Below are 24,600 nucleotides of genomic sequence, written 5' to 3'. Positions count from 1 at the left end.
AATCTTCATAACTCTGAGACCAAAAACATATTGAAGTTAAGCAAACAATAGAATTGGCGTAGCTCAGGTGGTACTGCGGCCGTTTCCCAACCTGAAGGTTCCTCAACCCTTCAGTGACTTTTATTTATTTTTGTCTATTCTTTATTTTACTCTCTTCCAAGTGTAAATATTACTCTAAAACTGAGTCTATTTGGTCCCACTCAAAAGAGAGTCAAATTTACTCTATGGAATTTACTGTGTAGTCACTATCGTCACCTTCCCCCTCTTGGCCATCCATACGCTGCTCTTTGTTTGGCCAAAGGTTTTCATCCACATCGCAGCCGATATTTTCCCTTTCAATGCTGCGAGGGAAAAAAAACGTTGTGAATGTCTCAACCATCCTCTACACTGATCCCCTGTGATATGCTTGACTAATTTTGACAATTGAACAGATGATTTTGCATATTATGACTTACACACTGAAATCCTGCTGACATGTTTTGGAGAGGACAGCCATAAGACTGAAAAAACACTAATTCAGTTCGATCAGCAAGATCTATCCATTTTTGAAAATGTGCTAAATGTGGGCACATTGTGCTAACTGTAGGCTAAATGTACACAACCATTTCCACAGATCCACTGAGGCAATTGAGACATGTACTAACACATTGGCAATTTGATGAAAGCAATGAGAAATGCCATTCAGTTGAGACCAATTGTAAGGTAGTTTTGGGATTTGTCCTTGGTATTTGGAAATTGTCATCTCAGTTTCAAGAAATGTGCCAAACCTATGGAGAAAAACTGTAAAGTACACTCGTTAACAGAGTGTACTTTACAAATAATTTTGAGAGTAGATTTTTCCTGACATATAATATGCTTCTGAGCAAAAGTCTGAAAGTTTTGTACTAACACAGTTTTTTCCCGAACTGTTCATAACTCCCTCCACCTTATCGAAGGCCCCAGTTCCAGTTGAAGTTCCAGTCCCAAAACATGATGATGCAACCACCATGCTTCGCTGGTGATGTGTAATGAACAAAACTTTTGGAATTATGGAAAATAAGTTCAATGTTAGTTTTATCAGACTGTAACACATGTGGGTCATCGCTTGTGATAAGCTTGGATCTTCAAGTGTGACCCGGAAACCACACGCAGGAGCCTTCTCAAATGGAAAAGTTCAACATCATAAAGCCCAAAGAAAGTAAGACAGTCAGAGTCCAAAGTCAAAGTCACCTTAAAGGCATTCTTCACTATGAGGGGCGATGTCCACTTTGAGTTTAGATGATCAACCAGCACGCCACATACAAAGAGATCCTGCAGCGTTTTCTTTGTTCTGTGTGATAGAAGGGGCGAGAGTTGTGGAAGGACAATATGCTTGCTCACAATGCCCTGAGCATCTGACAGTTCCTGGCAGATAAGAACATTACTGTGCTGGAGCAGCTTCCCTACTCAGTCGACCTGGTGCCATGTTGATTATTTTTCTTTTCCAAGCGAGGAACTGTCCTTAGTGCTGAACCCTTATTCCTCTTCTGGTAATATGAAAATAAAATATATTCAAAAGATGCATCCAGATTTCGATTGCACGTAAACGCATCTTGTACACCCAACGGATGGCAATTATTTAAAAACAAATCTATGTATTTTCTTTGATTAGGATTTATGTCGTCAGATCATGAAGGTATTATATTTTATTACATGCCTTTTTCTTCACGGCCCCTCATTCTGGTCTGGGATATTTTTAGGCTCAGCCCTCTCCCCCTCCCACTTTCTTCCCCAAGGGACACGAACTCGCATACTTTACTGAAGGTGGACGCCGAATTGACGTCATAGCAACGTGTGAACACCCGCCCCTCGTCGTGATCACACGCGCACACGCAGACGCACGCACACACTCAACCATCACTTAAAGTGTTTCCTTGACGGAGCCAAAACCCGCAGTTTTTCATCCTCCATCCATCTGCACCAAAAGGAAAGAAGGAATATTACATCACTAGTAATAATTAGATTTAGCAGTGTGTCTTTTTTTTCCTGGAACATCCAACCTCCTCTGTGCGATTATTTTTCTCATCTGGTTGAATTTCCTCTGAGATGGAATTGAGATGTCGTTCCGCGGTGATGTGTTGTTTCCTCGCCGTCCTCTCCTCGGCGGTTCCACTCTCTGTGGGCTCGCCTTACGTGGACCGACAGTATCTGAACGAGTGGGCGGTCGAGATCCCGGGTGGACTGGATGCTGCGGCGGAGATCGCCCGAGAGCTGGACTACCAACTGGTCCGACAGGTAGGCAGGACTTCCTGAATCCTGAAAATGTTCGTTATTGTTCATCAATAAAAAATGGCAGTTTTTAAAATAACCCTCACAGAAATGTGAGATGTTAGAGGTTTCAGTATCTCATAAGCTTTGGGTTAATGTAATGTAAAAGCAGAGCAATGTTATTATGCTTTCTCTGATACCATTACAATGGAAAAATGAGCCTTAATGGAAGCCCAACATTCAGTCAGTTGCTAAATTAAAGGATTTAATCAATGTATGACTCACAGTTTGCACTTTCCTCATAAATGCTGGTTGTATTCCTTAATTGTGAATTTCTTCGCTTATGCAAACACATTAGAACAGGCTGTCAATGACGTGTGGTCAGTTAGTAAATCTCTCAAACATCTGCAGCGGAGACATCTCAATGCCTTGCATCAGACCAGTCATATCTGTGGAATTTAACACAGAATTTCCATATTATGCGTTACTGTTTATCTTATAGATATAGCACGATTGTGTCTCATGATTTGTACACTTTGTATTTATATTTACAGCACAATTTGTAAGATTACATCCACTGGCCACAAAATTAGGTACACATACTTGTAAATGAGACCCAATACAAAAAAAAATCTGAAATCAAAGATGAATATTATGACTTATTGATATCATCTCTACAGGCTTATATAGAATTAAGTTGAATTTGGTACAAACATTTATACAAAGGTAACAATGCCCAGTTCAGATTAGCGCAGTCATGTATTCATTGAACAAAATGCTTATTGTGGTTGTAGTGTGCATTGGGATATACAACAATATAATCCAATATAATGCCCACCAATATTATGCAATTAATTGCATTATACTAAGACCTATTTGTAATGTTTTGCTCTTCTCGTGTACTGGCGCTAAAGAAAGATAGCAATGAAAATAGAAACCCTTCTCAAGAATGATGTGAATTATCCAATGTGAAATTCTGTATAAGGGATAAAGCAGGAATAAAACTCAGGCTGCAGGCGGTCAAGACAAATCGAGGGCTGAATTACCGGAGAATTCTTCACATTAAAAACAAAGGTGTGGTGAAAACCAAAGTCCAGAGGTTACTCACTCAGGTAACATCAAGAATACCGTAGAATTTTGAAACATAATTTTAGCTGTGTGACTGATTTGTGTCCAACCACAAATCTGAAGCCATGTGCCAAGCTAAAACTAGAATTGGCCCACTGAAATCGTAGTTAATAAGAAACCAATCAAACTGTGGAATCTTTATTTACTATAATACACCAGTGTAAACAAATCAGTGTTCAGTAATATATTAAATTATTATCTCTTTAATAGAGCATAATTATTTTCTCTGCAGATTGGGGCCCTGAAGGACCATTTCTTGTTCAGGCATCGCAAACATCCTCGCAGAATGAAGCGAAGCGCCACGCACGTCACCAGGCAGTTGTCGGAGGATGATCGGGTGAGTGGTGTCTTTGAATGTTCAGCTGAATGTGTCTTCACACACATTTATTCGGTCCCACCTCGATCATAACATAACCTCGTCTGTCTCGGCAGGTGGTGTGGGCAGAGCAGCAGTATGAGAAACGACGCAGCAAGCGAGCATCCCTCGGGCAGTGCAGGGACTGCCCGGCGGACAAGCTGTTTGATGATCCCATGTGGAACCAGCAGTGGTATCTGGTGAGTCTGCGAAAAAGCTGGAAAATGTTCGCATTCGACCAAGCAGTGATTCCCAACAACTGTACCGTGACACATTAGTATGTTATGGGAGATCATTCGGACTGTGCATTATTTATTTACTAAAAATAATGGTTCTTTGTTCATCTATCTATTGCTAGCAATATATTATGACATAAAGCAGACTCAGACTTCACGCGGAGTAGATTTATGAGGAAATTCAGACAAGTACTGTTACTTTTTGTGACATTTTGTTTGTTCGGTTCTCAGTTAAAAATGTTCTAATGTAAGATACCATAAAATCCATTGAATAACACGTACCTGTGTCTTATATGGTCCCTCAAAATCACCCTTAAAAATAAGGTTTTTTTTCCTGTGCTTGGGTATAATACAGTCCCCCAATTTGCCGATTTCCTTTATTATTACTTATCAGTGTGAATAATATGTTTGTTTTTCTTAAACCTCTAACTAATGCCTCAGTACTAGTGAACCTTTAAATAATGTTAAAATTATTCATTTTTTATTAGGACCCCAGTATTTTAAACTAACCCTCTATGTAAAAAACAAACAAACAAGCCCCCACCCCGATAAAAAAGAAAAGAAAAAGAAGTACACTCTAAAAACAGGTTGGTCAAAAATAACCCAAATTGTGTCAAAAAGGGACCAAGCCAACTTTTTGGGGTTATTCAATTCACCCAAAAAGTTGGGTCAAATTAATAACCCACAAAGCAAACCCAACAAATTGGAGTGATTTGTGGGTTATTAATATATTTTGACCAAACGTTTTTTAAATTAATAACCCATTTATAATAACCAATTTTTGGGTTGTTTTGTCGATCATTCATTTTTCCCAACTTTTTGGGTTAATTAATTAAACTTTTTGGGTTAATTAACTCACAAAGTTGGGTCAGTCCATTCTTGACCCAATTTGGGTTATTTTTGACCCAACTGTTTTTAGAGTGTACAGTATTTCGGATTTAAATGTTAATTTGTCTTGGTTTTAAAACTGTGTTTGAGCACTTTGCTGCTTTATTCGCTTAGGATCTGTCTTGAAGGGTTAACAAGACATAACACATATGTAAGGTTACTTCACATATGTGTTATTTGGGTGACCTTCTATTTGCTTGCGGATGCTCTGTTTTCCCCAGAGTTGGCTCAGAAGCCTATTAAAGGATGCATGATGCCCCCCTGCCCTCTGTTCCCACTTGGCTAACACTGGCACTAGAGACTAAAAATGAAAACAAACCAAAACAAAACATGCACAACAATAAAACAAGCATTCTGTCCAAAAGAGCCATTTGCTTAATTGGTTATGCTGTCCGAGTCGGGATGAGTGTAGTTGAGAGAATATAATCCAACGGGATGGAGCAGAGCAGAGCAGAGCACAATGCTATGATGCATTAAGTCCCAATTTACCCTCAATGGGATTTTTGGTCCATTAAGGCCACGTTGGAGCACAGAAGAGTCGGTTTTCGCAGCCACATGCACCCTTCTGAGTTATATTACTGACATGTTGACTACATCCTGACCCTGGCTTGACCCCTTTGGATGAGGCCTTCACTCATGTTAATCCATGATCAACACACAAACAGCGTATCAGATCGGACAGACTTGCTAATAAAGGGAATCACATCATGGGAAACCAAACCACTGAGCACATTAGCTCCGGAACATTTATTGTAAATGTGTATTGCCTTGCTTTTCTGAAAGATGGAACGAGAGTCCACTTAACGACCACTTCTCCATACCTGCACTGAACAAACATGAGTCACACATTTATGGAGCTTGCGAAAACAACATTTTCAAATCATTTTTCCCAACAAGGGAGGATGACTACCTTCAAATGCCACTTAATGCATCGGCCCCTCACTAAACGTATTGTGAATCATTCGTGAAAATACAAGTAAAGCAGCAAAGTCATATCAGAGTGTAAAAACATTGATGTGTGCATTTGTGGGTGAAAGGAAGCGGCGGTGACTAAGTGGTCAGAGGATGGTGACGCTAGCAGATGTTTGCTTACATTAGAGAGGGTGGAGCTACATGTGTGACGGAGTCGGATGAGCAACGCAGCAAAGCAACCGGGGGGAGAGTCGAGTGAGACGTCATTATGCCTTGCCTGAAAATTTTATCAGGGTGTGACTCATTGCTTTGCTGCATGACTGCGTGCATCTAAATGCTGTGTGTGTTGTTTGCTTTGTGCCATTAAATGTATACATGTTTGGATGTACCTTCATCAACAAGGAATTCAGTGTTTTAACAATTAAGACTCGCTATTAAAAAGGAAATATTCATAGAACTGGGGTCCAACTGGAATCAGTCCAAACAAAAGAGGAGAGGGTTAAAAAGGATAATGCATCACAAGTATGAGTCACATGTTGGGGTGACGTTCTGCAGTGCATAATGTACAAGGAAAACAAAAAGACTCTATAGTATGAGGCTTTCAGCCTTATTTTGTTTTGTTATCCCTATTTGTTTTTAAATAACAGAGTCTTAGGGGAGAAATAAAAAAACAAATGTACGCCAAGTGAAAAGATATGCAAGTTGCAACACAATGTATTGGATGCCAGGGGTGGAATTAAATGGTGGCCAGGGGTGGCCATGGCCACCCCCATATCTCTGGGCAGATTTTGATACCTGTGACTTTTATGTCATTTTCACATGGATGCAGTGTTCTTAAACCCTTTGATACTTTGCCACTACTTATTTACAATATATATGTAAAAATAAAATACAAATTATTGTTTATCATACCATTCACCGTCATTGCCTCATGAATTTTTTTTACACATATACCAATCTTGCCCAATACACTCATAATACAAGAAGAAACTAGTCTAAGTAATGTCTAATAATTCGAATGAATGAGCTATTGATCACTTTATGAAAAACAGCATCTGCCTTTGGAGAGCTGATCACTTTGATTGGCTGTTAACTAGTGAATTAGTGCATGACATAGAAGTAGACTATGAGATATAGCAGTGTTGTTCCGATACCGTTTTTTGACCCCGATACCGCTTTGCAGTATTGGCCAATGCCTATACCATACCGGTACCTACGTGGGTTTTTTTCTCAACATGAAAAAGCTGTCCTGCCATTGGTTTAGAATATTCAAGGGCCAATAGGATATCTTAGCTCGGCATGCAGTGAACATGTCACACATCAGTGAATGCCGTGCATGAGAAAGACACGAGATGCTGCATCCAAAGTCCTATATTAGCGTCAGAATTAATGGTATCAGCATGTTACTTGTTAGTACTCACCGATACCACTGTTTTAATGCAGTATCGGGGCTTTACCGATACCAGTATCGGTATCAGAATAACACTAAGATATAGTATAAAAAAGCAAAACAACAGCAAAGAAAATGGAATTAGCTAGTAAATTAAGATTAGAGCAATGTTTTTCCTTAGACTTGGTCCTGCTTATATTATGAGCGTGTTGGGCAAGGTTCTTTATATATGTGCATTTTATTTCACTAAACCCTGACTGTGGGTGGTTGTAAAAACAATCAGTTTTTAATTACAGAAGTGATAACAAAAATACGGATTATGTGTGGGTTTGTATGGTCGCTCCCTCAGTGAAATGTTCCCCGATTGCATTGACTTGAACTTGAGTGTTAAATTAATCAGGCACTGGACAGCACAAAAGCCTCAATGCCTCAACAAGTGGCTGCAGGAGTGGACTAATTCAACAATACAGTCTTGAAACACCTTAAATGTCAGTGGATGAAGCTGAAAAGCTTGAATCGCCTAACCTTTTACAACACACAATAACATGTAAAGAGCCTATTCGGATAAGCAATCATTGACTTTTGTCCTCATCTTCCATGCAGCAAGACACACGCACGTCGTCTTCCCTGCCCAAGTTGGACCTGCACGTCATCCCAGTGTGGCAGAAGGGGATCACGGGCAAAGGAGTAGTCATCACTGTTCTGGATGACGGGCTGGAGTGGAACCACACAGACATCTACTCCAACTACGTAAGATACTGTTTCCATGGAGACCGCCCCGTCATCTCAGTCTGCTGTTTCCACAGCAACGGTGCTGGTGACACCTTGTATGGCAAAGACATTTTCGCTTTGATTTAGCTCTACTTTTCTACATCTGCTCTAATGGTGGCCTAGTAAATACCCTTTTGGCTTTTACGCTGTTTGAGGAGAAATGTCAAATTATTTCTTCTAGATTTACATCTTTAAAAAATTTCCCATTGTTGTTACTCATCAAAGCCCGTCACCACTGTCTCACTACAGCAATGAATAGAGACATGTTACTATTTTTCAATAATAGGAGACTTTCCCAGCACTCATACATGGCAGCTCTTGACAAAATGTACATGTGCACTTTTTCTGAAAATATGCCCGCTCATCATCTTTCATCTATTTTAAAGGACGCAGCAGCCAGCTATGACTTCAACGACAATGATGCTGACCCGTTCCCCAGATATGACGCCACCAATGAAAACAAGTATGTTGGCAAGGCAGATATACCGCATGCATCACTTGCATCATCAATTTGTATCTGCCGCTATTTTTTACTTGGGAATTTTACAATATGAGTAGAGAAGAAAACGCCGGCACCTTCCTTAGGTACAATCTAATGTTCTTCATTTGCGGGACAAAATATAAACACTAGGGATGGGTGAGGACCGATACCAGGTAGCACTATCGGCCTGATCTTATTTCAAGTTACCTTTACTCGCAATATCAGCTTCTTGTGGTCGTTTTATGATCAGAAACTAGAAATGAGATAATTGGAAAATTGTCTTTAATTTGATGCAGAAAAAAATGCTGCATTGGGTCACAGTATATTGGCATTTCTTTAAAATTGTTTGTTGTTTTTTGGGGAAATTTTAGTACTAGTGGTATTGGTACCTGATGTCGTACCAGTGACTTCTGAAGAGTTTAGTACTTGTTCTGGTATCAGTCTGGAAAAATGCCCGGTTATCGAACATCTTTAATGATAACTACAGTGCACCCACAATAATGTTTTCTATGTAAATCACTGTTAAAAAATTACCTGACTGAACATCAATAAAAAAAAAAAAATCAGCATAATAAGCACATGGAAAGTTTTGACACAGTTCTTGGACAGGATTAGATTTCAATGTAAATCTAATCATAATGTTATGAGCGTACAAGGTATGTTGTTCACTGCAGTTGTACAAAAAAATAAAATAATAATCATAATGACACCGAGTTTGATTGCACCACATAATGAGGATATTGTCATTCAGGCACGGGACCAGATGTGCCGGTGAGATCGCCATGCAAGCAGACAACAATAAATGTGGTGTCGGAGTGGCCTTCAATTCCAAAGTTGGAGGTAAGAGGCTTTTATTTTGTCCTGAATTTGTCATTAGGAAATTGGTGAGCATGTATACTCAACAAAAATATAAACGCAACACTTTTGTTTTTGCTCCCATTTTCTATTTATTATATGAATTTAGACTGCCCACAGTAAAAGGCCACACTGACTGGTTTTCTGAGTCCCCAGGTCGAACATCTTACAATAAGCTTCTCATTATATTTCATATTCTTGATTCTTTCCACTCAGGCATTCGCATGCTGGATGGGATTGTAACGGATGCCATTGAGGCCAGCTCTATCGGCTTCAATCCCGATCATGTGGACATCTACAGTGCTAGCTGGGGGCCCAATGATGATGGCAAAACTGTCGAAGGTCCGGGTCGCCTGGCTCAAAAAGCCTTCGAGTATGGCATCCAGATGGTGAGCTGGCAAGATGTCACACTGAGGTTCCTTGAGGGGTCTGTTATCTGCCCCTGCTGGGAATCAAACAGTACACAATCAATGATGACAAATAAAAGGAAATAATCCAAACTAGCCACAAAAACAAATGTCTCACTTCTTGCTTCACTGCTCTCCGTCGTGCCTTTCTTCAGGGCCGAGGCGGGAAGGGCTCAATCTTTGTTTGGGCATCAGGTAACGGTGGCCGCCAGGGGGATAACTGTGACTGTGATGGCTACACAGACAGCCTCTACACGATCTCAATCAGCAGCGCCTCCCAGCAGGGCTTGTCTCCATGGTATGCTGAAAAATGCTCCTCCACTCTGGCTACAGCGTACAGCAGTGGAGATTACACTGACCAGAGGATTGTGAGTAGTTTGGGCAATTCTCAGATCTTTACTTGGCTAGCAGTTTGATACCGCTACCATTATGAGGGGCTCCATAAAAAAAAAGAACTTTTGTTTCAATTGTTTCCTACAGACCAGCGCTGATCTACACAATGAGTGCACACAGACTCACACAGGAACGTCGGCCTCCGCCCCGCTAGCTGCTGGAATATTTGCCCTGGCACTCGAGCAAAAGTATGCAAGATGAAAGATGATTGAGATTCATTTTAATGGGGAGTCTCCTTATTAAAAACCTGCCTTCTTGTCCACATCTCCTCCCCAGTCCAGATCTGACCTGGAGAGACCTGCAGCATATTGTGGTCTGGACGTCAGAGTTCGATCCCTTGGCCAATAATCCAGGATGGAAAAGGAATGGGGCCGGACTGATGGTCAACAGTCGCTTCGGTTTCGGGCTGCTCAATGCCAAAGCTTTGGTTGACCTCGCTGACCCTGCAACATGGAAGCATGTGCCAGAAAAAAGGCAGTGCATCGTGAGGGATGACACATTCCAGCCCAGGTAAGTCACCACTACATTACTTTTATTACATCACTACATACTATTATGCAAGATATCTGTGCCAACTGAGCTTGAATTTGAATTTCTAACACAGATATTTTATCTTATTTTTAATTTTACTTTTACCATGAAACGTATATCATTGATTTTTTTTTACCATTAAAGAATGTTTTAACTATTAAAAAAAAAAAGGAAATGTTCTTTACCACTTTTTTTCAGACCGATACCGGTACGAGTAGGCTTGAGTAGTCACCAATACCAAGCACCGATACCACTAGTACTTTTAATACATAAAATGTTCTCCCCCAAAAACAATAACAGCACATTTTAAAGAATGACCTACATATCCCAAAATAGCATATTTCTTTAAAATTGCATGATATTAATGGAAATTTTCTATTAATAGTATTATTATTAGCAATGGCCGCTATCGCGAGTATCGTTACGTTGAAATAAGGCCAGGTATCGGCTTGATACCAATACCTGAGATCAGTCCCCCCCCCTCCCAAAAGTAATTAACAATAATAATTGTTAAATATCGAAACTCATTTGGCACATACATACTGTGGTACTTGTGTACCAGTTTAAATTTGAAATTTTGACGCTTTTTTTTTTGATGGTGGGGGAAAAAAAAATCTGTGTTATTAATTGAAGTTCAAACTCAGCTGGCACAGATATACATTACATCTGCACAGTAATGTCAGTTCAGGGGGGTCAACGTTTTATGACAATGCTGCATTTCAAAGTTACCAACATCATGCAGCATAAGAATACATTGCTCACTTACAGCTGTAATTAGTTTTTCAAGTTTTTCACTTGTTTGTTTATAATCATAGCCTACAAGAGTTTTGTCATATACATATTTACACATATTTTTAATTAAATATTTTATCAATTGCGTGACCTATTGCGTCTAAACTCAGCTGACTTTAAACATGTGTTATACAAAATCCAGAACAAAACAATAAAACAGTTTTGGGGTAAACAAAGATATCTTAAACCATCTGTTATCAAAGACACATCTGTTGCTTACTGACGGTAGTCGTGAGAGTAAAAATGAGACTTAATCCGGAGAGCCTTGTTGGTGCCATGAACATGAATCAGATTTTATTTTTTTCCAAAACCATGACAGACATCTGGGATAATTTCTAATGTAGATCATATTGCTAATTGCTAATTGCAAAACATGATTTAATTACTGGCAGAGAATACAAAGCTGCCAAGCACAGACAAAGCATTCTGCCCTGTTTTGTTTTTGTAATGAAATATTCTTCTTGAAATTATTTTTGGATTAGAGACTCAACTGAAGCAGCCTGTTGTCTTAATCTTTGTCCTTGAAACAAACTGACTGTTGCGTCATGCCATCAACAAGAAGTAGATTTGACTGACTACATCTGACATCCCATGTTGCATATCCATTTTGCCCAATTTGTTTTGGATTATGGGATTCAATAGCACCGGCCACAAGTTGGCCCCATTACCTTGCTACATGTTTATTCCTGAGGATTTGGGTCTAACTTTCATATGGCTTTAGTTTGGACTCGTTGGCTATCTTTACATCATAACCCATCTCATTATGTACATTTAGTAACTATTTTATTATTGATCTCTACGCTAATGCTGTTGTTTAAAGCCCGTGCTCCAAAATTATAAACTAACCAGCAGCCATGAGTGTTTTGTAGCTATGGAGTGGTTTGTTTGTTTTTTGCATCTAACATTCCCTGCTATTTCAATGCACCCCACAGGGATTTGAAAGCAGCAGGGGAGACCACCATAGAGATTCCAACCAAAGCCTGTGCGGGGCAGGAGAACTCCATTGGCTCACTGGAGCATGTGCAGGTGGAGGCCAGCATTGAATACACTAGGAGAGGCGATCTGCATATCACACTCACTTCGCCAGCTGGTGAGACACACACACACACACACACACACACACACACACACACACACACACACACACACTGAAACCAATGTGAGTGAGATAAGCAAGTTGTATAAATGTTTTCTCCCCCAGGCACCAGCACGGTGCTGCTAGCTGAGCGCGAGCGTGACACGTCCTCCAATGGTTTTAGAAACTGGGATTTCATGTCTGTCCACACATGGGGTGAAGACCCTTCTGGTACTTGGACCATCAAGATAACTGACGCTGTGAGTTATGCCCTTAGGTCATGACAAAACATATTTTCTGACATCTTTTTCAATATATAAAAATAAACTTGTTCAGCACAAAACAGTTTTTTTTTCCAGGTCCGTACTGTGCCCACCTTTAAAGGAGCACATATGGGGCCTCACCCCCAAACCCCCCTCCTTCTTCCTCATGTTTTGTTTTTCCCTCATCTAAAAAACTTGTGGCACTAAGTAGCGAACCGCCAGGCTTCCCGTTTTGTCTCCTTCCTTTGGTCATTGTTATTTTTCGTGTTTCTCGAGAAGACAAATTCCTTCTGTGTTTTTACATACTTGACCAATAAATCCGATTCTAATTGACCTCAAACCAGATGCTAGAGCTGTTATGTCCCTTTTGAAAGTCATAATGCAATAATGTTTCACCTTAAGCTAAATCCTCCTGAGCGTAATCTTGTTTTGATGTCACAGTCGGGCCGTATGGAGAATGAGGGTCGGATCTTGAGCTGGAAATTGATTCTTCACGGAACATCTGAGAAGCCGGAGCACATGAAGAAGCCTCGAGTGTACATTGCCTACAATGCTGTGCAGAACGACCGGCGTGGTGTGGAACATATGGATGACATGATGGAGGTAAGCACCAGCACGTTTAAGGCTAGACAACCACGTGACACTTGACGTGATTGTAGTGCAGTTGGTTTACATTAAAAATGAATACAACGTAATTCGATCTTGGGTCTGTTTGAAAAACCTTCCTTGATAACTGGATTTGATGAATGAATGCAAATGTTTTAAATGTACCATGCTAGCCATGTTGTTGTCGGTAGAGAGTGTGTTGTGAATGCATCACAGAATTGAGACTCACTGAAAACATGGTGTTAATAATGCTTAACAAATTACAAATATGATGCTTCATTCACTTTTAGTACAGCTTCCTAATGAATTCTTGTGAGAAGTTGTAAAAGGTCCTTGCTGTACATTTAATGTAAAGTCATTTTAGCAATCTGTTAAATTAGTGTTTCCAAACCTTGATTAAGCCAAGGCACACCACCACCAAACATAAATAAATTAAAAAAAAAAGGATATGCAGGCTAATTATTGATAGATGTCATTACATTATTTATAGTAAAGAAATTTTCAAATCAACTAAATTAAATTGGATAATTTCATGCAGCACGCCTGATATGACACACAAGTTGTGAATCACTTTGTTTATAAAAAAAAAAAAGAAGATATATTTTTTAATCTGTTGAGAAAAATGAAAAAAATATAATTTAACACTTTAGTATTACACTAATAATAATAAAAGACAAATTAATTAGGTCATTAAAAACAGCATCAACACTGATTTGCTACATTTTACCAAAGGACCACTTTTTTTCAGACCGATACCAGTGTGAGTACTTCAGTAATCACCAATACTGATACCAAGTACCGATACCACTAGTTCTTTCTAAACATTTTTTTAAAAAGACAGAAAAAGAGAGACCTTTTTTGTTCATAAAATACATATTTTGTGTAGAACACACAATAACATTACTTTTTTAAATAAATAAATACAATGAAACTAATAATCCAGTGCCTAGAAAAAGTGCCAATCAAAAGTTGTAGCTCTTAAATGTCATCTATCAGACATGTACGTCATTAGTTCCTGATCGTAAAACAGCCAGAAGCAGGCGGCCAATACTGGTATCGGCCACCGTCATGAGTATCGATACCTTGAAATAAGGCCGGGGGCGAGTATTGGCCCGATACGATGATATCAGTACTCGCTCATCCTTAATTGTAACGTCTTGTTAAAATAGAATGGAAAGGAAATTGAAGCTTTTTTTAAAAAAGAAGAAGAAGAAAAAAAGAGATCAAGGTAGTGTAAAGGCAATTGTATGCTTTTCGACGGGCATGACCAAGATCTTGGGCACCATTTGACGGCATGATTAACATGTTATTCATCGTCTTCATCTGTTTGGTGATGCAGGAACCCACTCAGGCCCATCCACCTCTGAAGACCAAAACACAAGCCTTAGCTCCTCCCGATGCAGAAAAGAAACCCCAAAAGCCCACTTACTCCCCCACACAGGCGTTGCTGCGTCTCCTGCAGACAGCCTTTAATAGGCAAAGCCCGGCCATCCGTCAGCCCCAAACAGCCTGGGGCAGGCAGCAGCCTGGAAGGATGTCCTCCCTCCTGGCAACAAGAACCCCCCCACAGAAGCTGTACCAAGCTCTGGACATAATCAACAAGTACGGTGGCCCAGGGCACAACGTCTACACTGACTATAGTGATGGCTTCTACAGCACTAAGCCATACAGGCATCGAGATGACCGACTGCTGCAGGCCCTGTTTCAGATGATCGATGATGACCAGAAATGAGAGAGGGAAACAGAGAGAGAGAGAGAGTGAGAGCGAGAGAGCTTGTGTGTTGGTTGGGAAGCAGAGTAAAGCGGCAAAAGATGAAAGAAGAAAAACAATTTGTAAATTCAAGAAAAAGACCTCAAAGGTCTTTTATTCGGTTCTGTGTTGTCCTCAAAATGCTCCTATCCTTACTTTCATGAATTATTTTTGTCACTGATTCAGTCGGTTGATACATCGCGATCCAAGAGCCTTCCTATCTATAAATACAGTGCACAATCTCTCAGTTGTAAGATCTTTGCAGTCATTTTCGAGCAAGTTTCTCAATTTGTCACTGCTGTCTACCCATGAATGTCATGATTATGATATATATTTTCTAATTTTAATGTATTTTTTCATTCTTTATGATGATTGTAGCATGGTTTAGTAAACAATAATTCTGTTTATGTCCATAGTACATATTTGTGTTATACTGCGTAGGTGACCATGTGTACTGTGTAAAAGTCATAGGCTACCGCGAGCTTTGTGATTAATGACCTTTATCATAGCACTCATTTTAACAGACTGAAAAACAATTTTCACAGAACTTTGAAGTAAATTTACAAGTGGGCCAAGTAAGAACTCTATTTTGGTGAAGAAATGAATGAAGGATACAGGAATTTATTTGGGCATCAATAGAACTGTCCAGTCTCACCCACCCCACAAAATCAGAATGCAACCAGTCTGTCACAAAAAATGTTTGAGAATTTTTGACGTCTATAGCCGTCAATGGCAGTGAATTAGTTATTATTAAAATAGTCAACATTATTTTAAACAATTTCAGGTTATTTAAAGTATATGCTGCCCAGCTCTTTTTAAAGTTAACCGGTGACTTATTCTCAGGATTTCTACAAACCTCTTTCAAACCCTACATCTGCTATACAAACTATACATCCTACTAGAGTATATGAAAGAACATAATGAAACAACACAGAACAATAATGCTGGCCTCCCTTCTCCTTGCATGATAGGAAAAACTTAGACTAGCTATATGTTTCAACTAACTGAGGAGGCAAAAACCAAAAACAACTTAACCGTCTTTTGCCTTTTGATTTATTTTCTAAAAGTACAATGCTGCATTAAATTAAATATTTTTCTAAGTATCCTCATATTTTATGGAAATAGCATATCAAACCCTTATACAGTTTATTCTTTCACTGGATTACTGCGACATCAGTGTGGATAGAACAGGAACACTGAATGGTTTTCAGGCTTTTTTGTATTTCAGTGAACTTATATGTTGTTTGTTCTGCATCTGTTGGGTATTCATTATAAGCACTTATTGAAGTATTGGCATTATGAATTAAGTGAAAGCACTACTCTGGTACTACTGGACCTATGACGATAGACATCATCTGTGCGATACAGACTCTGCAAGAACATTTGTCCCCAAGGCATTTATTTTCTATCATTATTACAGGACATCATGATAACCTTTATTTATTTATTTTGCACGTGTGTTTGTCCTCAATGAGCTTTTATGCAGAGCCCCAATATTTAATTCCAGTTTGTAAGTGCCAGCCCTGCTTCTCTGCCAACCAGGTGAAAGGACAAGGATGATGTTTGGGAGAAATGCTGCATTGTAAATTAACTAACGTATAGCCTAAATTTTGCTCTTTTATGTTCTTTTTTGGCTGATGCTTCCGTTCAGAATTGTTTGCACAAACCAATATTATGTTGCAAATTCTGTAATGGATGTACAAAAATAATAGATTTATCGTAAAATAAACTGCAAAGCGACCTCTTGAGTATGTGGATTTCTTGTAACATTTGATTTCAATAGCGAAAACAAATATTGATATGACTTAAATTGTGGTTGTTGACTCAGTTATATAATATTCAGGAATGCACGTAAATGGTGTGCAGGTGCGCTGCGCACCAGATTTAAGATTCAATTGTTTCACTGGGCATCTGTGTACCACTTTCAATATGGAAATGTTGTTTAGTCGTTTATGTTTTTTGGATTTGCTGCTGTGTTTAGTTTTTTGTTGTTTGTATAGCTAATTATTTTCTGTTTTCATTTGATGTTGTGTTTATTTGTTTTTTAGCTACACTATTTGTTGTGATCTCAATTTCTGTTGTTTTTATTTGTGTGTTATTTGTTTAGTAATTTGTTTTGTTTTGCTGTTTTGTTCTGCTGTTGTGTGTTATAGCTACTTATTTTTGTGTTTTAATTTGCTGTTGATTGTAGTTTGTTGTGTTTAGTCGTGTGTTGTTTGGTTCAGTTATTTGTTTTGTTTTTGCATTTGCTGCTGTTTTTAGCTTTGTTGTTTTGTTTAGCTCTTTGTTTTTTTTGGTATACTTTCTTTCTTTCTTTGCGTGTTTTTGACGTTGTTGTGTTTTGTACATCAATGAGACAGACGTGTTAACCACCAGGCGCACGGTGCTACACACGTCTTTCTCCCTTTTGGCCTATAACCTCGAGGGGCCGCCACAGATAATCATCTGCTTCTGTCTTTCTGGGTCATCTTCTGCTCTCTTTGGTATTGACAATTTGCCTACGTCACGTGATCACGTGACTCAGGCTTGCTTTTCAGTTGCCCAAATTACCGTATTGCTACAAAAATAATAATAAATATATGTTGTTTTAAATAGAATAGTTCTCACTAAATGCGACCACAGCAAAGCTTTTGGTGTCTCCTACCATCTAGTGGTCATACCAAAAAAACACAGTTAACACTCAGTTTTCGTGCATTTTTCTCTCGTACTCCAACTATCAAATCGTTACCCCCTCACATTATTCTAGCTCCTCAACTTGTTTTCATTGCCCAGATTCCACATAGCCTACATATGGTTTCTTTGTTTCGCCGCAGAAACTGAGTCTTGAGGAAATGGGGGAGGAGAACGTTCGGCAGAGGGAAAAAAAAGTGAGCGTGCAAAGAGAGAAGAGGAAGAGTTAGGAAAATAAGCAGAAAGTTGCACGTTTTATAGAGCTCCAGAGAAACACAGTGTGGATAGAAAGAGAGATTTTGGCAAAGCGTGTGTGTGTTTATCCACCAGCGGGTCACAGCATGGCGCTGTTCCCATTCTGCAAGACAGCCACAGGTCAGTACAACCTGAGCCTTATCCGTCACCGCTCTGCACCACCTCCTCGACTTCTATCAAATCTGCTTGACCTGCACGCGTATAAAAGCGAGGCAGTACGAACAGCACGTAATCTGCTGGAAACATGTGAAGGAATCAAATGAGATGTTTTCGATGTTTGATTAGTTCAAGACCGTTTGCGCATTCAATCATTTGACTGCTCAAAAAACACGTCTGCATTTACTTAACTGGGCTTTTGTGTTTTGTTCTCAGACTCTCTGCAACAACTAAATCACATTTAGACTCGACTTAATGAACTACTCAATGAATTTTAGATAAAACATTAACCATAAAATGTTTGCTTTATAACATCATACGAACATCAAGTCGTTTGCTAAACTGAGTACAATAGAGCATCAACGCCATGATGGTTATGTCGTTTGATGCAGCATGCCACATTTCCATGGGGAGGCATATCTTGAGCAGTACATTCTTTTCATTCCACTGAAGACCAGAGTGAACAACCCAGCAACTATATAGTTGCTTTCATTGCACTTTGTTTTCCAATCTGCAGCCTCTTGAGTAAAATGTGCACATTTCTGTGTTTATCATCCAAACAGGAGCCATCAGAGTGTCCAGGATACAGCTGCTTGTGTACTGTGTTCTACTGTGCATTATCCTATGTAAGTGTGCGGGGGAGTTTGCTCAACTCTAAATCTGTATATATTCATACTCATCATATTCCCTCAAGGGGAAATTAAACTTTAGGCAGCACAGTGGTCCAATGGTGAGTAAAACTAGCATCTCAGCGTCTTAGGATGTCTCATGACCAAACTCAGGAAACAGGTGAAACGTGATTGGTCATTACCTGAGCCCTAAGCAGCTGTGATGTTATTTTCAGTTGACAGCAAGTGACAAAATGGCCGGCCGATGTGATGGATAAAAATGTGTGAAATTTGCTGCTTAACTCATATTCCACAAATGCAATATGAATCTGAATATTGTATTTAAAGTAGGCCGGCTGCATAGAAAATATTGTAATGAAAATGTTTTGGTTGCCTTCCCCTTTAATTAAGTGTGTTTTATTTCTTCAGACTTCCTTCATGGGCGTAAGGCTGGTGGCAACGTGAAGTCCCCTCATCCTTACTTTCGCTCCGTGGGAGAAGAGCGGACAGAAATGGAGAACAGCAAGGCAGCACTACAAACCCCTGTGGAGACTCCTTGGGGTGCTCCTTTAGTTTGGGGTGACAACCGCGACTCAGTAAGGAGAAGGGCTGAATTTGCACAGCAAGAAATCCGGATAGGCCTGCTAACTTTAGTAGTGGGAACATATGCCCAACACGTGAGACGTTTCATCTCCTCAGCAGAAATCTACTTCCTCCCCAGTCAAATGGTCACTTACTATATTCTCATTGATAACCCTCGCACGTTGGATCCTCCCATCAAGTTGGGGCCTGGACGAGAGTTGAAGGTGCTTCCTGTTGCGGAGTTTCCAGGCTGGGACAAGCTGGTCTATCGCCGTATGCCCATTTTAGCTGACACCATCAAAAACCGAATTGGCAGGGAGGTTGAGTACATTTTCTGTGCTGATATTGACCAGGAGTTTGTGGCTCCTGTGGAAGAAGAAATACTTGGTGACCTGGTTGCCACCTTGCACCCCGAACTCTATGGCAAGCCACGGAAGGCGCTTCCTTATGAAAAGGATGAAGACTCGTCAGCTTACGTGAAGAAGGATGAAGGTGACTACTACTACACCTCTGAGCTCTATGGTGGGCTGGTTCGCGATGTGTACAGAATGGCTCTCAGTTGTTCTTTGCTCATTCTGAAGGACCAGGCTAATGGCATCATGGCCAGCGGCCAAGAAGAGAGCTACTTGAACCGATACTTGATCACTCACCGGCCAACCTGCGTCCTTTCACCAGAGTACAACTGGTGGGATTCGGGACTGGCTGTGGACGTGCCTGAGAAGAGGCTGGTCTCATTGGGAAGGCAATGTGAGGCTTTTGATGCTGAGAAGAGGGAGAAGTATCGGTGTTGAGTTGATGTGTTTTCTTTCTTTCTTTCTTTTTAGTAATGTACAGTATTCACTGCTGCTTGAAAATGTTGGATTTGGTCTGTTTGGGAGTTTATGAGATCAAAACTTGTTCTCCTCTCAAACATATACACGTTCACAGTGTGACCAGATTTTCAAAATAAAAAATTGGAACACTACAATTTGGCAGAAAATCAAATATACGATTCTCATCAGGAACTATTTAGAACAAATTTATTCGCTAGTGAATCTAGTGACTTCGGTTGTGTTATTGCGTTAGTTAATGCTAAATGCTATCTTGGTTGACAGTTCAACAGTGCTCACCATTATCCAAACTTTTTTGCTCGGTCGCAGCACCGAGTGGAAAGCTGGCTGTGCTTTAGCATGCTATGCTATGCTTTAGCTTTGGCTAGCCTACGCTTTAGCTTGCGCCGGTCCTGCTTGTAACATTGGAAATATGCCGCAAGAAAGGCTCAGCTTGCATTGGGTCTGACTGATGACCGCACTATTAGGCTATATTAAGACTATATTTCCCATGATTCTTAGACATGTAAGCAGGAAGTAGTATCTAGTTCTGGTGTTGGTACCAGATGTGATCGAACTGCCACATCTTACCGGGGTCACCTACTGATGACGCCACGCTACAGGATTGGCTGGAAATTATCCGTTTACAATTGTTCAACAAGGTTATATGGAAAAAAAAAAATCCGGTTGAGGTCAAAACATTTGAAAATATTAAAGTTGTCATTTAAATAACAAAATGTATGGGCTGAAATTGTAAAAACGTAAATAAACCCAAGAATATAAAAGCAGGATACTTTAAAATTGAAGAAATAATGAAATAGATTGAAGCACTTTCGTGCTTGCCGATGGCGTCAGTAAGCAGCGCTAACGAAATGCAAGATTCAGATGTGTTCACTTCGGTATGGTTTCTTTTTTAGCTATTCACACATCATCACAAAAATGATATAAAAGATAATACCAACACATTAGTAATCTAAACTGACAATATTTGTCACATGTCAGGCAATTAATTTCTGTATTTGTGTATCTATTAAATCTATTTTATTATTTATTAAATATATCTTGCCTTTATATTTTTAAGTTTATTTGTGTTTTTACAATTTTAGTCCATACATTGTGGTATTTAAATGACATCTTTAATATTTTCTTTCCGATGTTTGGACGTCAACAGGATAATTTCCAACCAATCCTGTAGCGTGACGTCATCGGTAGGCGACCCCGACACAATCTGGCAGTCCGATCACATCTGGTACTGACACCGGTATGATGAAAACATGCCTGTTAGCGGTTAGATGTAGTTAGATTAGCTGTATGAATCGCTATAACAACTCGGTATTTGATATAGACATGGACCAAACAATTGGTTTGCTGACTGGGAAAAAAAGAAGGGAAAATAAGGGGATGGGACATACACAGATACAGGACAAAACAATGGGGTTGGTGAAATCCGCCGGGACTCAGGACACAAGGCTCAAAATGAGACTGTCCCGTTTAACGGGATGTCCCTACACTATAAACCTGGCTAATGACAAAAATAAGCTAGTGTTTTGTTTTGTTTGTAAAGGCAGTCGTGACAGTAAACTTAACATTTTTACCATACTATTTGTGTCATATTGCAATTCTAGTATAACCAATAAAAACAGGCACATACTGTATAGTATACTGTATATTTTTTCAGTGGGATCTACCATTTTACGAATGCACCATATGGCGTAAAAACACAGGGAAATCACATATTTAGGTTGTCTTTATTGAACTTGCAAGTCAACAAATGAAGCAAACTCTGGTTCTCATTTAGAAACCCATTTCTACTGTTGTTACTCTGTCTCGCTGTTTATTAACCAAAGAGTAAAAAAAGAGAAATGTCCCTTTAAAAGAAGAACTGCTCTCTCTATTAATGTCAGCTGTGCAGATACTCTTCTAGTGGCTTTGTGGTCAGTGGCGATAAGAGTCAGCAGTGTCAGTGCACACTTACCCCCTCAATGGACAATCATTAACTGGAAACACTGCTCTGTCAAGGTCTTTAAATACCAAGTGGGAGGTGGAGTGGGGGAAATACTAGATACACTGCGATGCTGATCCTCCAGGCTACACGTGTTTATCAGCTGCTGTGTTTTGACTAGAACTGTCAAACGATTAAAATTTTAAAATCAGATTAATCACATCTTAGAATTCTGATTAATCACGATTAATCGCCTAATAAAAAAGGCTTTTTCATCAACATCTTTCCTTCGCCAAATTTAAAGAACACCGGTCATGTGTTAATTATTTTTGACATTTAATATTATGAGGACGTCTTCAACATTTTTGCACATGCTCATCCTCCTCTTTTTCTAATCAGTTAATGACTTGCATCATTTAAAATGGGAAAAAAAATGTGCCCCAATATTTTTACATGAACAAATATTCTAAATGTGATTTGCAAACATTCATTAAATGCTTTACTTTAATGCATGAAATTATGTTTATTGCTCAAACACAAACGTAGCCATCCACTGTCACGCTAAAGGCTAATCTATGGTCAAAATTAATAGTGCAATTAATCTGCGTTAATTCATGATTAATGCGATATTTTTTTATGATTAATTAATCTCTTAACGCTTTAATTTTGACAACACTAGTTTTGACTAACTATGGTGGTGGTACTGGTGAGGAATTTTTCAATAAAATGCTTGCCCGCTCTTGAAAGAGGAAAAAAGGGTAAATGGCGATTGATGGCAAGAAATAAATCTGCTACACTTTCTCCTATACTGACATCCCTCCAGTTTGCATTTGTTTCCATGTGTGCTACAGTCGTAATGGGAGGGTTTAAACACAGCAGATGGTTCCTTCTCACTGCCAAGAGAATGTGTCCTCAGGGCCAGATCGCCACGTGGAATGAAGTTGGAAGTGAACTTCAGATCACACTAAGAACCCGATTCCCATTTAAATTGTCACACACAGGCCGTTTTATGTCTTTCAGCCTACCGGATCCATACTGAGTACACCCTTTCATGGCATACTGCAAAGCAGTTTAAAGAATTATTGCTTTAATCCATGTCATGTGGTTTTCATGAGGTTAAGGAACCCATTGGCAGCAGCTTATGACGCGATGCATAGAGAATGGATATCTTGACACAAATGTCACGACTACAAATAAATACGCTTAATTCATTAGAGAAAGGTTAAAAAATGTAATGAAACAGGAATTGGAACAGTATTTTAGTTTTACTTGACAGGGGGAAAGGTGCAAACAGTAGACAGTAAGCATGACAAAAGATGACAGTTAACCATTATAGAGCTTTTCATTCATATTCCTGTATACACTTACTCATTTTACAGGATAGCTGAGAACTTGTCATCTTGTCATGTCTCATCTTTCAACAGAAGAAGTTAGCAAATGTCGAAATTGGCTTCTTGGTTCTATTTAAACTGCAAAATTGAAAAACAGGTTCTGCCAAACAAAGGGTAACTTTGCATCATAGATCATTTAATCCTGACATAAATAGCTTTTGCACAAATATATGAACTGCATTTGAAAACAAGTGAACTCACTCCTTCCACATAAACAGACTAAACTTCACAGTTGAATTGCTGATAGCCTTTCTGTGCTTAATGCTTAACCTTAAACAAAGAGTGAGTCATTTTAACTTCTGCAGTGTTGTTAAGCTTCTACCAGGTGACACTTTGGGCTTCTGTAAATAAAAACACTCTAAAATCAATGAGACCTATTTAATTGTTTGCACGACAGGCAACCTGTGAGATAAACCAGAAGACCCCTGGAATTAAATACCCAGTATTAGCATGCATTAAAAAAATAAAAATAAAATAAAACCTGCATGCACATTACAGGAAATGGGACGATTTCGGACTATGCTGTAAACCAACTGAAGCATTAGTGTCAGTTAAGTAAGCATTTGATGGCTCTGACAAGATAGATAACATAATACTATATGAGATTTGTGCACATCACCCAGGGTTGGAATTGGCTTTATTTACTCATGATGAGTGTATTTTCTTTTTAAGGGTTTGCCATTCAATCAGGATCCGCATTAAACACATGTAAGCATTTGTGACACACCTGTTGACATAGCAACACTGGATTTGAGAACAAAGAGCAAGTCCCTTAATCCTCCAAGGTCAAAGGAAGTGTGATTGACTCGTATAAATCTTCAGTCTATGTAAGTTAAATCCCTTGAGTGATTTCAAAGCAAACACGGTGCAGTGGCTTTTAGCTGTTATGCTGCATGCTATTGGAATAAATTGGCAGCTGAAGTGAAGTCAGCTGCAAGTTTAACTGCTTTTAAACTCAAGTGAAAAACTTTTTTTCTGCCATACCTTTGATTAAGGTTGTTTAAGCATTTTTACAATCTATTTCACTATACGGTCTTTTAGCTTATTTTCTTCCTTTGCTTTTAAATGTCTTTAAATATTTTGTTGGGAAATGCGTTTAAATGTTGTCAACGTATGTTAATTTAGTAT

General features: G+C 39.3%; 2 protein-coding genes across 2 annotated transcripts; both read left to right on the top strand.

Annotated features, from left to right (window-relative positions):
• Window positions 1–1,820: 1,820 nt before the first annotated feature.
• Window positions 1,821–16,807, top strand: pcsk1 (proprotein convertase subtilisin/kexin type 1). Its single transcript, XM_086087446.1, has 14 exons — window positions 1,821–2,253; window positions 3,587–3,691; window positions 3,787–3,909; window positions 7,739–7,885; window positions 8,293–8,369; window positions 9,139–9,227; window positions 9,459–9,631; window positions 9,805–10,017; window positions 10,130–10,230; window positions 10,319–10,552; window positions 12,298–12,455; window positions 12,567–12,700; window positions 13,145–13,306; window positions 14,649–16,807. Exons 1-14 carry the CDS (start codon window positions 2,065–2,067, stop codon window positions 15,039–15,041), a joined length of 2,298 nt encoding a protein of 765 aa, XP_085943572.1. The 5' UTR covers window positions 1,821–2,064; the 3' UTR covers window positions 15,042–16,807.
• A 694-nt stretch (window positions 16,808–17,501) lies between these two features.
• Window positions 17,502–21,792, top strand: LOC147166809 (globoside alpha-1,3-N-acetylgalactosaminyltransferase 1-like). The gene is made up of 4 exons (XM_086085961.1): window positions 17,502–17,542; window positions 17,873–18,104; window positions 18,704–18,766; window positions 19,178–21,792. Exons 2-4 carry the CDS (start codon window positions 18,071–18,073, stop codon window positions 20,119–20,121), a joined length of 1,041 nt encoding a protein of 346 aa, XP_085942087.1. The 5' UTR covers window positions 17,502–17,542; window positions 17,873–18,070; the 3' UTR covers window positions 20,122–21,792.
• Window positions 21,793–24,600: the final 2,808 nt, after the last annotated feature.

Source organism: Leptonotus elevatus, chromosome 10, assembly GCF_054856555.1.
Source record: "Leptonotus elevatus isolate MCC_2025b chromosome 10, RoL_Lele_1.0, whole genome shotgun sequence".
NCBI lineage: Eukaryota > Metazoa > Chordata > Actinopteri > Syngnathiformes > Syngnathidae > Leptonotus > Leptonotus elevatus.
Note: the sequence above shows the minus strand (reverse complement) of the source record. Positions and strands in the feature narration are given on the sequence as shown.